General features: G+C 44.8%; 1 protein-coding gene across 1 annotated transcript in view; it reads left to right on the top strand.

Moving 5' to 3' along the window:
- Positions 1-15904, top strand: part of ABHD18 (abhydrolase domain containing 18) — a gene marked incomplete in the record, with an annotated part of 695491 nt that overhangs the window by 116594 nt on the left and 562993 nt on the right. The window contains 1 exon segment of the mRNA XM_044061749.1: positions 10322-10406. Within this exon segment, the coding sequence (XP_043917684.1) occupies positions 10322-10406 (85 nt within the window).

The following is a 15904-nucleotide window of genomic DNA, read 5'->3' as shown; positions in this document are numbered from 1 at the left end:
GCCTCTGGGTTATGAATCTGTCCCTCCAGCATGTCCTATTTATTTCAATGCTGAGGTTCAAGTCTCTCGAGCACGTGGCTCGATGGGATTTGGATTTTCTGAGGTGCAGCATGTCCATTAATTCCGGGTTGGACATGGCTTTATATGTCAGGCACAGATCGCCTCTGAGCAGGCAGTATGCCACTGAGTAGAGCTGGAGTTTCTTTAACCGGGCAGCATATGGCATCTGTTTGAGCCCTTTGATCCTCTTGGTGAGGTACTTTTGGGGTCTTTCCAGTTGCTGCAGGTGTCTGGTAAGGTACATCCCAAAAGGGGCATTGTACTCAATTATGGGCCTGATGAGGGATGAGTAAAGAGGCATGATGACCTCCCCTGATCTAGATGTGAATCCCTTCATGATTAGGTGGGCTATATAAAATGTTTTTCTAACCACTTTGGCCACGTGGTTGTCAAATGAGAGATTGCTATCAACTTGGGTCCCCAGGTCCCTAATTACTTCTGTACTTAATGGATAACCAGCTATGTGGTAATTTGTGGGCACTTTGTTTTTGCCAAAGGGGATGGCTATACACTTTTTGGTGTTTAGCTTGAGGCCATGGCTCTGGCACCAGTTGTCTGTTTCTGTGAGGCCCTTTTGGAGGATGCTTGTGTCAGCTGGAGAGTCGATTATGGCGCCCAGTTTGCAGTCATCTGCGAACTTGGTCAGCCACAGTCCTTCCGTGTTGGCCTGTATCTCCGAGAAATATATGCCGAACAAGAGAGGTCCCAGGACTGAGCCTTGTGGGACACCACTTGTAACTGGTTTGGAGTCTGACTTGGCTCCAGCAATTCTAACCATGTGGGTTCTGTCCTTGAGCCAGTTTGTAACCCATCTAGTGATATAGTGGTTTATATTTAAGCTGGTGAGCTCATCTATAATGCCCGAGTGGGGTATTGTATTGAAGGCTTTTGCGAGGTCCAGTTAGGCTGTGTGGACCACCTTCCCCTCATCAATGACCTTGGTGACTGTTTCAAAGAAATCAACCAGGTTTAAGAGGCAGGATTTGCCCTTAACAAAGCCGAACTGGGTAGGATCCAGTGTCTGTAGGTCCCCAATATCTTTATTTATGAGGTCCATGATGATCCTTTCCATAGCTTTGCAGACCAAGCTAGTCAGGCTTATGGGGCGATAGTTTCCAGGATCCGTTGAGGCACCACCTTTGTGGAGGGGGACCACTGTTGCTGTACGCCACTGTTTGGGTACCTATCCTGTAGTAAGGCTGAGATTAAACAGTAGTTTTATGTTTGGGTTTGGCTCTTCTTGGAGTTCATGTAGGACGCAGCCCGGGACACTGTCTGGTCCCATTGATGCTGTGTTTTTTGCTTTGGAGAGGGCAGCTCTTACCTGGGCATCTGAGATGTCAGGGGGGCAGCATTTTGCTGGGATAGATATTTTCCCTTTTGGTGGGGAGGGGAGGGGAGTTTGCGCTGAACATGTCGGCTAGGATGTTGGCAATGTCTGTGGGTTCAGTGTATTTTTTGTCATTTTGGACTAATTCTGAGCATATCTGGGAATTCCCACCCAGGTTCCTAACATAACTAAAGAAAGCCTTGTGATTATTATTAGTGTCCTGTGCAATTTTTCTCTCGAAGCTGGCCTTAGACGATTTTATGAGTGCATAGCTTTTTGCTAATACTGATCAGAGATGCCTTCCCTTTTTGGGATTTTGCTCTATCATGTAGTAGCTTCTTCCTTCTGTTGTATAGTTGGTTTATGGCTGAGGTCCACCAGACAGGACTTCTGCCTTTGGAGGATTGGGTCTTGGTTTTATTTGGGATTGATCCATGCATTCCTGAAGGTGTTCATAGAATGCGTTTATAAAGGATTCTGCGGTCTGGGCCATATTTTCCACAGGCCTGGGGGCTTTGAAGGATTCCACCTCGGTATTGAGGAGTGTGAAATTTGCTTTAGAGAAGTTTTTCACTGTGGTTTTCTGGGCAGGGGGTGGGGTCGGGATGTGAATATCCAATGAGATTAGTTTATGGTCTGATCTTACCAGTGAGGGATACACTTCTGGTCTGGAGCATAGTCCCCATGTTGGTGATGATCAGGTCCAGTATGTTTTCCCCTCTTGTGGGAGTGGTAAGAAGTTGTTCCATAGCATTTGAGTTTATAAATTCTAGGAACCTTTGGGCTAGGTGTTGGAGCTAGAGTAATGCTCCCAGTCTATGTTTGGGTAGTTGAAGTCACCCAATATAATGGTGTTTGGAGAGACCTTCATATTTTCCAGTGTTCTCAGGAAGGCTGAGTGGGGTTCCTGGGTTTGGGAGGGTGGTCTGTAGCAGGCTATAAACTGGAAGGCAGTTTTACCCACTGTTAGTTGCACATGGACAGTCTCTGATGCTTCGTGCTGTGCCACCAACCTGGAGGTGTGGGTATCTTTGACGAATATTGATACTTCCCCTCCTTTTGTGGTTCGGTCCAAGTTTTGGGGCCGAAAAGCATGGTATGAGGTATAACCTGGTAATGCTGGGGTGCTCTCGGGAGCCTTGAACCAGATTTCTGTTACTGCACAGATATCGATGTTCTCCATGCTAAGGAGAGTTTCGAGTGCGTGCATCTTGAGGATATCCGTTTATTTTGCATTTTTGCAGAGTGTAGATGGTTGCCCTGTTTTAGTAAGGTGAAACTCCTTTGTATTTTTATTTAGCATTTGGCACACTGAGCACAGAAAGAATGTTTACCCAAGCAACAAAACTTGAAAGATGTTCTTAGTTTTACTTTTGCAGTCCTGACTTGTAGAATTTTCTGCTTTGGAAGCCCTTGGCCGGCCCGATTACCAGACAAAAAATCTCCCCCCCTCCTCCTTCTCCTACAGCTAGCAGATGCCCTAGCTAATGTCAGTACGCTCAGGTATAAGGGGAGTCAGCCGGCGCCATGATCTCTGTTCTTTCTTGCCGTTGGAGCCTGAAGCAAAGTTCCAGTCAGTGTGTCAGTCCACACCAGAGAAAGTAGAGTTCAGAAAGCAAAGTATCCCATTGGGGAATCCTTTTTGTATTTTTTCACTAATGTCAGAGAAAACTATTTATTGTCTCCATTGTGGTAAGCAGATTCCTCACTGAGACTTCCATTCCTTCTGTGTTACTTGTTTGTGCCCAGATCATGACGTTCCCAACTGTTGTTTCTGCCCCCGATTTAATTGTAGAACCATTAGGTGTAGGGCCGAGGTTTTGGCTAGGCACCTTAGTAAGTATTCAGGCCATTCGCATCCTATGGCGTCTGCCAGTCAATCTGAAACTGATATTCCTAAATGGAAAAGGGAGAAGGAAAATTGCCCCAGGCTTAGGGCCTTGGATGACGCCTGCTCTCCATTGGTCAGTCTTCCCAGGCTTATTATCGCTGTAGAAGATGAGGTACTTTCGCAACCCCCTTCTACAACCGGGGTGGTGGTGATGCAGGCCCCTATTTAGGCCATTTGGAGTCTCATATGCTTTTGGGTACCTCAACATTTTTTCAAGCCGTAGGACTCCGTTCTTTGGTTGGGTCCAGGACCGCTTTGCAGGTCTCTGATTCCGATGTCCACTCTAAGACCGACTGTGTTCTTTTGCGGTGCCAGAACATTGCAGCTACCTTTCTCCTGTGGGAGCCGGACACCCGTGCTTCACCGTAGATGTCGCTTTCAGGCCTAAACAAAGGTCACTCCTAAGAAAGTGGCTACCACCAGCCCCAGCCTAGGCCTACTGGCTCCCATTTACAGGTTTACTAGCAGGATCTTGAGATTGGCTGAAGACCTTATTTTTCTTGTTAGAGCAAGACAACCCCCCACCTGAATCCTCCCCAAGTGAAAGAAAAAAGGACACGCTTCCAGAAGCCCTTTGACCCTTTTGAGTCACAGGAGGATTCTGTCTTAGAAGAGGATTCTTCCATTGCCTCTTTTGAAGATTCTGACTCTGAGGAGAACCTGGCTTCTGCTTCCCCTCCTGAGGATATCTTCTTCAGGGAAACCTTGCACACCTTGAGGGAGCACTTCATTGAGAAGCCCTACGAAGCCCAAGATTACCCTCAGTCCATGAAAAGGATAAAGGAATTTCTAAACCTCCCAGAACATAAACCCCTCGTCATACCTCCTGTTTTAGAGGTAGTGGACTATGTTTTTCAGGACTCTCATGAAACCAGATTTCCTCCCTTCTGCTCCTAGAAAGCTGCCTGACGGGTTTTATTGGGGTCTGGATTTACACAAGCATCTGTTCAAGAATCCTGTAGTTGATCCAGGGGTTTTGACCCCCTGGTCCTAAAGGAGTCAAAGCTAGCTCCACCAAAAATCCCTTGCCCACATATAAAGAAAGTAGGGCCCTAGATAGATTTGGCAAAAAGGTTTACACTTGTGCTGCCCTTTTTATGATGGCCTTAAATTGCCAGTTCCACATGATTAAATACCAGGAAACCTTACTGGATCCAATGAAGCAGAAACCTGTGACAACAGAGAAGAAGAGTATCTGTAAAGATTTACTGGACCTTTGCAATTACTGCTTCCAGGTAGCAAGACACTCTGTACACTGTATGTATGATGCTATGGAAGCATCCATCAGGGCTGCAGCTTCAGTGTCTGTCATCAGAAGACGCACTTGGCTGAGGGAGCAGGTCCTCCCAGAGCATGTCAAATCTAGCCTGCTGGACACCCCCCTTGGACAGGGATTTTCTCATTGGCCCCAAAGTAGAGGCTGTACTCAAGAAAATGGGAGGACGAGGCCAAATCCTTGGAGAGTGTTAAGAATTTTCTGCAAGTACATCCCTCAAGTTTTAGTTAAACTACCCTTCTAAGCATTGGTCCTTTCCTTCCCAATTAAAGCTAGGCAAAGAAAGCTGTGTAGGGAAAGTAGCCGGAGATGCACCAAAGGCTCAGACAGTGGCATTCAGAAACCTCTAGGCCAGGGAGTTCTAGACCACAGGCCCCTGGCAGGGAACCATTATGATTCATCCGTGGTGCTCCCTACTCCCTACCTTCCCCTCCTCAACCCCATCCCCCTCCTCTTCCGGGCTAGGAGGAAGGCTATCTGTATTCCAAAAGAATTGGGACATCCTTGCTACATACCAGTGGGTGCTAAATATAGCAAAGAGCTGCAAACTCAAATACAAGCAGCTCTTGAACTTGGGCTTTCCAGACATCCCCCCCCAAACCAAAACAGAGGCTTTGACCTAAATAGACATGCTGTGCATCCAGGGCTCAGTGGAACCGGTTCCATTACGCCTAAAAGGAAGGGGTTTTTACTCCAGACTTTTCCTGGTCCTCAGGAAGGAAGGCACATGGCAGCCTATACTAGACCTGCCTGAACTCAACCAGTTCCTGCAGGTTCTAAAATTCAAAATGCCGACCCTTCAAAATGTCTTGCCAGTGATCTCTCCAAAAGTCTTTATGGTTACCGTAGATTTAAACGATTCATTCCTGCATATCCCTATAGAGGAATCGCACAGAAGCTACTTATGCTTCAGAACAGGTACCAGAAAATATAACTTTTATGCTCTGCCCTTTGGGTTATCTGCTGCTCCCAGGGTCTTTACAAAATGCTTAACCACTCTGATTGCCTTTTACAGAACAAAAGGTATTCAGATCTACCTCTGCTTAGATGACTGCTTTATCCAGGCTATAAGCCTGACAAAACTCAACTCAGACTTGTGTTTTGCACAGAACCTCTTGACCTCACTGGGGTTCACCATAAATGCACAGAAATCCAAACACAAACCCCTCAACCAGGATTGTGTGCTTGGGGACTCTGCTGGATTCTACCCTCCAGAAGGCTTTCCTGCCTCTGGACAAGTTCTCATTCCTGAGTCTGTACTTCCAAAGAATCATGGTCAGAGATTTCCTCACAGCAAGAGAGTACCTCAGGGCACTGGGTTACATGGCGTATTGCATCCTCAAGATCCCCCTGGCCAGGGTACACATGAGGAAACTCCAGTGGTACTCCAAAAAATGTGTGGTGCCAACACCCTCAGTCCCTCTCAGCCAAGATCAAACTGATTCCTTGCCTCAGAGAGGAATTTGCATGGTGGGCCTTGGATTTGTCCCCTCAACCAAGGTGTCCCCTTTTATTCACCCCCCCCAGGGGCAAACACTAACTGCGGACACCTCAGAAGTAGCCTGTGGAAGTGGGACCACATGTTCAGAAACAAACACACAAACTTAAGAGCTTGTGGTAGTCCAAGGCTAGATAGCCTTCAAGAAGAAATGGTAACCAGGAGTGCTACTAGTAAAAATGGGCAATACCACAGCCATGTGGTATATAGATCTTTTACCACCAAGGAAAGTACTTGCTCCAGGGATAAAATAGTCAGCCTAGAAGACAGATGCTTTCTTTTTCCCTTGGACAGGTCTCCTCTTCTATGCCTTCCCTCCAATCTCTCTGCTTTCCAGGGTACTCCTAAAGATAATGGAAGATGGGCCAAGAGTGATTCTAATAGCTACAGACTGACCAAGGCAACACTGATACCCTCTACTACTCAGCTTGACCAGCATGAAACCATGGCAGCAACCACAGAGATTGGACCTTTTGACACAGGACAGGGGAAAGGTTGTACACCCCACCCTGCAAACTCTAAAACTGTCAGCATGGAGGATACCTTAATGCCTTTGAGGGACCCTAGCCTAAACAAACAAGTTCAAGATATTCTAAAAGAGGCCAGAAGACATTACACTAGGAAATCCTACTCTGCTAAATGGAAAATATTTTCCCTTTGGTTTGGGCAAAAGGCACAGAATCCTCCTCTAACCAAGATTCTGGTTATCTCATCCTTGCCTATCTGGCAAGCCTCTTTGACGAAGGTCTGTCCTCCACCTCCTCCTTCATAAAAATCCATGCCTCTGCTGTTTTGGCCAACATTCCTGCCCAACCTCCAGTCTTCTCTCACCTTCTTATGAAACAGTTTCTTCGAGGGGTGATCCACATCAGGCCACCCAGAAGGCCCCCCGACTCCAAACTGGGACTTCAGTTTTGTTTTTGAGAAACTAATTCTTCCATCATTTGAACCAGCTGCTGTCTGATTTAAAATTCTTGACATGGAAGACTGTCTTCTTCTTTGCCATCACCTCTGCTAGAAGGGTTTATGAACTATAAGCACTCATGTCAGTGGAACCTTTCCTCATCTTGCCCCAGACAGAGTCTCACTGAGGACTAACCCCTCCTTTATGCCCAAGGTGGTGACTGAGACCGCCTTAAATCAAGCCATACCTCTGCCTACTTTCTTTCCCAAGCCACAACAAAGGGGAAAGAATTCTGCATTCTTTGGATGTGCATAGGCAGCTCTGTTGCTGTCTTGACAGAACTAAGAATATAAGAAAATCAGAACAACTCTGTGACCTTTGCCACTAGTTCTGAAGGGAAACCAGTTTCCAAGCAAACAGTCTCTAAATGGATCTCTCACTGTTTCCTTTTGTTACAGCTATCATGGTAAAAAGCCCCCCGACACTGTGAGGACACACTCCAGTAGGGCAGCTGCTGCCTCGACTGCCTTCCTTAAAGGTGTCCCTAACAAAGACATCCTGGAGGCTGCTACCTGGTCTTTAGTGCGTAGCTTTACCAAACATTACCACCTCTCAGCCTCCTCCAACTCTAGAGCAGGATTTGCCACTGTCATCTTGCAGGGCATTCTCACCTCTCCTTAATCTGTTATCCTCCCTTCTTCTCAGTTTTGGGAATCGTCCCACAAGTCCGGACTGCAACAGTGAAACACAAATATCATAGTTCATTTGTGTATACTTTACCATAAATGCAGATGTTCAAGTGTATTTGCTGTTGCAGTTCACCCCTCCCCCAGCCTGGGTAGGCTTGGACAAGCTTCTTCTCAGTCAGAGGAATCTTCTTCCTACCCTTCCCTTCTTTAGGTTTCAGTGTTCCATCCCCTGGACATCAAGGCCCATCTGGAGGGCCTCCCACCTCTGATGCAAGAAAAAAATGAGATCATAGTGCCGGCTGACTCCCTTTATACCCTAGCATGCTGATGTCTGTTAGGGTGTCTGTAGGCTGTATGAGTAAGGAGGTTTTCCTCTGGTGGCTAAGGGCTTCCATGGCAAGAAATCCCACAAGTCAGGACTGCAACAGTGAATACACGTGAATATCTATATTTATGGTAAGTATATACACAACTGTACTTTCTTTTCTGCCAGTATTCTTTGCATTACATCTCTTTCCCCCAAAAATATTCTGTTGTATGTTAGTAGAATTGAGTTGATTTTTATAGTATTTGAGACCGGAAGGCTACATCTTAACCTATACTCATTTCTAGATGCATCTGATACATATAGGGGAGGGAAGAGGAGTACAGAGGATTTCTCTTTTGAGCAGGAGAGTGGTAACATACGTATTATACATGACTGGTATATTACACAAAACTTCAGCAGCGTTTCAAAAACAGTGGGTTCATAGGTATTAGGCAACCAGTCTGTAGACCATTGTAAGCTTAGCCAAAGCCCATATTCAGAAGTTCTCTTCTGCCTCAAGAAGGGCAAGACAAGATAGAGTGGAGGAGAATGTGGGTACACCCATCCAGTTATATAGGTTTACCATGAAGGTAGCAAAGGTGCTACTTTGCTTTATATGTAGTGGACATTTGCTCCAGGGGGGGTATACATTGGGGTATAAATCTGTTATGCTAACGTGTTGCCTTATCTGCTGATGAAGGTTTAGTTTCTTAACAAGGTGTTTGAGGTAGCATTTCTTCGGTCCTGATAAGTAAGATTTTTGAAGCCACTAATCTTTCTAGATTTGATTCGCTGAGGTCTCTCAAGTTGAATGATATGTTTTGAAAAATACATGCCACAAGGTGCATTATATTCACTAGCAGGTTTGATGATATATGAGTAAAGGGGAATTAAGGCAACTTTAGATCTAATAGAGATGTTCTTGAAAATTAGATGAGCCAGATGGAAAGTTCTCCAAAGTACTGTAGAGTCATGATGGTCAAATAAGGAATTATCAGCAAGAGTGCAAGATCCCTTACATCTGATTTGAAGGGGTGTTTCACCTATACTGCATGTGAAAATGTTTTGTGTACTAATGCTACATTTTTTTTTCACATTTCTTTTGAGACTATTGACCTTTCACCAATTGTTAACATGGTCCAACCCATGTTGGAGCAATTTTGAGTCATTGGAAGATCGAAATAAAACCCAATTTACAGTTGTCTACAAACGTAGCTATAAGCCAGGTGTATTGGCTTAAAGATTTGAGAAGTAGATTCCAAACAGGAGAGGATCCAACCGTGAACCCTGTGGTACACCACTGGTATTGTTTTTTTTCAAATGCTGCACCTGCAACTCTGTTAGTATTTAATTCTAAGTAATTATATCTTGTATTACTGAGAAAGACAAGTGACCAAGTACTGAAAGGGAAGGAAGGTTACAGGATGAGGGGAAAGCAGAATTTTGTAGTACAGCATGATGTTTGGAAGTGGAAATTAAGGGGGAGGTTAGAGAAAATACTGCATTCAAAATGACACTAAGGCTGGTGTGTTTGTAAGGATTATTCTAAAGTTAGATTTTAAGGCAATGAAGATCATTTTAGAAAGGAGCAAAGCAACTGGTTTCATCTGTAGAAAGGTAAGGAGAGAAAGCAAAAGTGCCAGTAGAGAAACACTAATATGGAATTGATAAAAGCAAGGACACTTTGTTTTCTGATGGACCAAGACGGTGCTGTGCATTAATTATTTGGAGTTTATAGTAAACAAGTGAATACTGTTTCTAGCATCTGAGGGTAGGCCATAGTACAGAAGAGGATTAACATAGCTAGTGACTCTTACTTAGCACTTGGATTGAACAGGCCTTTATTTCACTAGGAAATAGTTTACTGATTGTCTGCTTATGTAAGTGAGGAAGATTAACTCCAATCTCTGCCATATCCTCTAACATGAAGCTTTTCTGTTGTAATGCTGCTGTTTTATGATATATTTGAGGCAGTGCTGTAATGTATGTGGCAGTATGATAAGCTATGCAGAATTAAGGAGTAAACGGTGAGATAGCTACTGTAAGACAAATTATACAGCATGGTTTCTCCATAGGGTAGCTGAAGAACCTATGGGGATGGCAGACAGTATTTTTGTAAACATTTTTTTTTTCAATCTGGCCAGAGAAAAAAAATACCTAACTAAACAGCTATGGCCTTTCTTTAGTATTGTTACATTAATTCTGTATAGTATTTATTGGGGAGGAGGGTATGCCTGAGTGTATCAATTTCTACAGCATATCATTTATCTGTATGGTGTGTTTAAAGTTTAACCTACTTGACTGTTGTTGACAGATGTTAAGCTTCAAGAGTTTGTTCACATTTTGTTTTGTCTCCCATGTTTCAGGCTGTTTGAGTTTAGGAAGAAAATTGGGAAAAGAGAACTGTGTCAGCATCTGGTTCCAAAAGACTATCCTGTGTTCATAGATAAGGTATTAGTATTGTATAGCATGCTTCTAGTTTCAAGTATATTGGGAAGTTCTAATTGCCTGTATAAAAACAATGTTTTAGGGTCTTTACCTAGTGCTCTGTAAGCAGCAGTGCATGTAGTAACTGAATGTTTTGATCGCTACCCTTTTTACTGTTACCTGGATGTCCTTCAAGGATGCATCTGCAGTCATAACAAATGGGTTGTCCTGTCGTCAGGCAGCCCTTCGGTCGGTCGGCCGGATTCCAAAGTCTGGGTCCGGCTTCGGCTGATGTCGCACTTCACCCGACGTCATCTCTGCTGGTCTTCGGGTATAAAGGCATCAGCCGACGCCATTTTCCTCAGTCTTTCTTGCCGCGGCACCAAGCAGAAGCTGTTCGCAAGTGCCGGTCGGTCAGATCCAGAGATTACTACTACCGAATACTACTTCAAGACTTCTAAAAGCTAAGTACCCGCTGGGGACTCTTTCTTGCCTCAGCCGATGTCAGAAAAAGTCAATAACTGTTTAACTTGTGGGAAACAAATACCTCATAAAGATTTCCACTCTTACTGCCTGCCTTGCTTAGGCCCAGACCATGACGTAGCAGCCTGTTCGCCTGTGCTTCCTTCAACCGCCGAACGCTTAGGCGCCGGTCGGAGTTTGCTGAACAGTTTTTCGGCTCAGATTTTGCATATATTATGCCGCCGGATCCTCCGACTACCCAAATTGTTAAACGCAAAGAAAAGACCGACACTCGCGGTCCGCGGTTTCGCCGAAACCACGGTTAAGCAAACGCTAGTGTCTCGGTTTCAGCCGAAACCGAAAGCCGGGTCAATCTTCAGCCAATCCATGCCTACTACTGACGCTCCTGCTACTTTAGTCGAATCGGCCTCAGAAGTTTTGCCTACTACTGTGGTTCCTAGTGATTTATCAGACACCATCCCTTTGGATGTCTCTACCCCAGCATGTGGTGCTGCTAGGCCTCCTGCAGCCATGTCTATTAAGGCCTTTGCCAGGGCTAAAGCAGCCAAAACTGTTAAATCAGTGCCTGTTAAGCCCCTCACACAGGCCCACTTCTAGTTCACAAATGCTTACTTTGGCAGAGGATTTAATATCCTTAATTAGAGGATCCCAATCTCACCCAGACAGGGCCTCTCAGCCCCCAGAAAAGAGATCTAGGGCAGAGCCCCTCGAGCCAGTGTCCTCTGATGATTCTCATGGATGACTCGACATTACAGACCAGCCAGAGGCTCCTTTTCTACTTATGAAGATTCAGATGCTGAAGAATCCATTCCATCTGCCTCTCCACCAGAGGAATTTTCCTTTGGGGAAACCTTACATGCCATGAGAGAACAATTCCAATGGCAGGGACAAGATTTCTCAGATTCAAGAAAAAGGCTTAGGACATTTCTGCACTTACCACAACATAGGCCCTTAGCCTATACCTCCAGTACTGCCTGTTGTGGATGATGCATTTAATGATGTTTGCACCGCTCCTGATACTTTACCTCCAGCCCCTGCCAAACCAGATAGATTTTACAGGGTGCCAGACACTCATCACCACCTATACAAGGCCCCACTTGCAGATCCTGAGACTATATCCCAGGGGCCTAAGGCAGTAGCCTCTACCTCAGCAAAAAACCCTATTCCTTCTGAAAGGGAATCCAGGTCCTTAGAGAGATGGGGGGAAAAAAGTTTACACCTCTGCTACTCTCTCAGCTAGAGCTTTAAACTGTCAGTTTCATATGATCCAATACCAAGAGTTTATGCTTGATCAGTTAACTAAGAAGCTGTCCTCTGATGACTCCTTAGATAAGAAATATGTTTTAGAAATGGTAAATAACATCCAACAGGTTAGTAACCATTCTTTAAAATGTGGCTATGATGCACTGGAGGCTTCATTTAGATCAGCCATGACTGGCACAGTGATAAGAAGGCATGCATGGTTGAAAGAACAGGTCTTGCCGGATCATGTTAAAGCAAAGCTGTTAGATGCTCCTATGGATAAGACCAGTCTATTTGGTACACCTGCTCAGCAAGTAATGAAGAAAATGGAAGAGAAGGCAAAATCTGTACAAACAGTTAAGGACTTCTTACAGGTTCAGCCCCCAAGGTTTAGCAGGAACTGGCCTGCCAAAAATTGGTCCTTTCCAGACTCCTCAAAATCTCAGAGGCAGGAATAGACGCTCTAGAGGCAGAAATCAATCCAGAGGAGGTGCCTACAGAGGACGACAGTGGCAAGGCAATAACCGAGGCACAGACACAACCACTGCCACTACAACAGGACAGTCACAGTGACTTGACTCTGACACCGCCTACCAGGGAGCAAATAGCAGCACCTTTAGGCGGAAAGTTAGCCATATTTTCAAAAAATTGGCACTATATCACAAAAGACAAGTGGATTTTGCAAACCATAGACCAAGGCTACAGGTTCCACTTCCACACCTTACCAGTAAAAAGAGGAATGCCAAACCTACCTCCAAATCAAAAAACAGAAGCTCTAAAGCAGATAGCGGAATTAACAAAGATGAGAGCTGTGGAAAGAGTACATATAACAGAACAGGGCAAAGGATTCTACTCCAGACTCTTCCTAGTACCAAGGAAAGAGAAAAGTTGGAGACCTATTCTCGACCTGTCCGTCTTAAACACATACATCATTGTCCCAAAATTCAAAATGCTGACCCTACAGCAACTTCTTCCCATGCTGGGGCAAGGAGTGTTGGCTGGTAACTCTAGATCTCAAGGAGGCATACCTGCACGTCCCCATACGACCAAATTGCAGAAGATACCTCAGATTTCTTGCAGGATCAGAGCATTATCAATTCTCAGCATTGCCCTTTGGCTTATCTACTGCACCCAGAGTATTCACAAAATGCCTGGCATCAGTAATCGCACACTGCAGGCTACAGGGAATCCAAATTTATCCATACCTGGACGACTGCCTGTTACAAGCGGACAACAAAAGCAAGCTGACAACAGATTTACAAAGAGTCATTTGCTTACTACAAGCCCTGGGATACACAGTCAATTTACAAAAGTCAAGACTGATACCATCCCAAACAAGAACATTCTTGGGTGCGGAATTGGACACAGTAAAACAAATGGCATTCCTAACGCAGAAAAACAAAACAACTCCTCTTTACTTCTTGGCATTAACAAAGCAGAACAAACTAACAGCAAGAAAAGTACTGCAGGCCTTGGGCTTCATGGCATCATGCATAATCTTGGTCCCACATGCCAGACTGCATATGAGAAAGCTACAGTGGTACCTAAAGAATTTATGGTCTCAACACAGGCACAGCTTAGAAACCAAAATCCCACTAATCCCATGCCTGAAACAGGAGTTCCTATGGTGGGCTCAAGCATGCCAGTCAAACCCAGGCTTACCCTTCCAGAACTTTCAAGCAAGCCAAACCATCACAACAGATGCCTCAGACCTAGGCTGGGGGGGCGCACATGTTGGACAATTGCATACAAGGATTGTGGACTCAAGACCAGCTGCACCTGCACATAAACCAAAAAGAAATGCTGGCAGTAAAACTAGCAATCCAGAAATTCAGACCATTCCTCAAAGAAGGCCATTTAATGATAAGGACAGACAACACCACAGTCATGTGGTACATCAACAAACAGGGAGGCACTCATTCATACCCACTATGCAGAATGACTCTGGACCTTTGGAATATGGCTCTAAGCTACAACATCCAGTTACAGGCAATATTTGTGCCGGGAAAAGAAAACACCCTAGCAGACATGTTAAGCAGAACCACCTCGGATGCTCACCAATGGATGCTACACCCGGACATCTTCAAGGCCATCACAAAGAAATGGGGAATGCCACAAATGGACCTATTCGCATCCCCACTCAATCACCAGCTGAAAAAATTCTGCACAAGGACATACCACCCACTTGCATGGAAGGTGGACTCTCTATCCTTCAGTTGGAAAGGCCTGACAGCATATGCATTTCCACCTCTTCCTTTGATGCACAAGGTACTACTGAAAATCAGAGAGGAATGCCCAAGGATAATCCTGATAGCTCCGATATAGCCAAGACAACACTGGTATCCATTGCTGAGGAACATGTCTCGGGGGAGAATGTGGTCAATACCCCTGATGCCTTTGATGTTAACTCAGAACAACTACAACATCATGCACCCAAACCTAAAAACCTTGCAACTGACTGCCTGGAACATCACATAGCAGCATCTAACCCAGATCTATCCCAAAGGGTTAAAGACATTATCCTTGAAGCACGCAGACCTTCAACAAGAAGGAACTATGCAGGAAAATGGAAAAGGTTTGTCATCTGGAGTGCTGAAAGAGGAAAAGATGTGTCGAACATAGATATTGCTAACATCCTGAGTACTTGGCAGAGCTTCTACATACAGGCCTGTCCTATTCCTCCATCAAGATACATGCATCAGCTATTTCAGCAGAGTACAGCTTCGATCCACCTGTCTTTTCGCATCCTCTACTCAGGCAGTTCCTCAGAGGGATCAAGAATGTAAAACCTCCTAGGAAACCACCATTACCAGCATGGGACTTGAACTTTGTGCTAGAAAAATTAACACTCCACCATTTGAACCAGCATCAACAGCAGATCTTCAACACCTACCATGGAAAACTGCTTTCCTACTGGCAATTACTTCAGCAAGGAGGGTTTCGAACTACAGGCCTTAATGGCAGTACAACCCTTCCTAATCTTCCATCAAGATAGGGTGTCCATGAGAACTAATCCTACATTTATGCCTAAGGTGGTATCCAGAGTGTCTTTAAACCAGGCAATCCACCTACCTACCTTCTTTCCCAACCCACAGAACAGGGGGGAAAGACTGCTGCATACCTTGGATGTACATAGACAGTTACGCTACTACCTGGACAGAACCAAAGGTAACAGAAAAACTGACCAGCTTCTAGTAGCCTATGCAACAGGAAGGGAAGGAAAAGCAATTTCCAAACAGACAATCTCTAAATGGATAGGAAATTGCATAAGATTCTGTTACTGCTACCATGGAAAACCAATTCCACAGAACATAAGACCTCATTCTACAAGGGCAACAGCCACTACCACAGCTTTCTTACGAGGAGTGGCAACCAAGGACATTATTGAGGCGGCTACTTGGACCTCCGTGCATACATTTGCCAAGCATTATAATCTACCTCTATACTCTAGATCACGAGCAGGGTTTGCCACTGCTGTACTGCAAGGGATCCTAACTACACCATAATTTTTTCTTCCTCCACCCCTAGTTTGGCTATGGTATTCTACCCATTTGTTATGACTGCAGATGCATCCTTGAAGGACATAGTACAGTTTTGTACCTACCATAAATGTAGATGTCCGAACAGGTTAACATCTGCAGTCAGGATTACCCACCCTCCTTCCCCTCTGTGGTACTCCTAGGGTATTTACCCTCCTAATAGCTAGCTAGGGGGGAGTCTCTTATGGTGTATTTGTTTGTATATATGTATATACATGCTTATTTTTTATGTTTGCCTTCTACTTTTTTGGAAACATT

Source organism: Protopterus annectens, chromosome 2.part0 (assembly GCF_019279795.1).
Source record: "Protopterus annectens isolate FY-2018-M chromosome 2.part0, PAN1.0, whole genome shotgun sequence".
NCBI classification, from domain to species: Eukaryota; Metazoa; Chordata; order Ceratodontiformes; family Protopteridae; genus Protopterus; species Protopterus annectens.
Note: the sequence above shows the minus strand (reverse complement) of the source record. Positions and strands in the feature narration are given on the sequence as shown.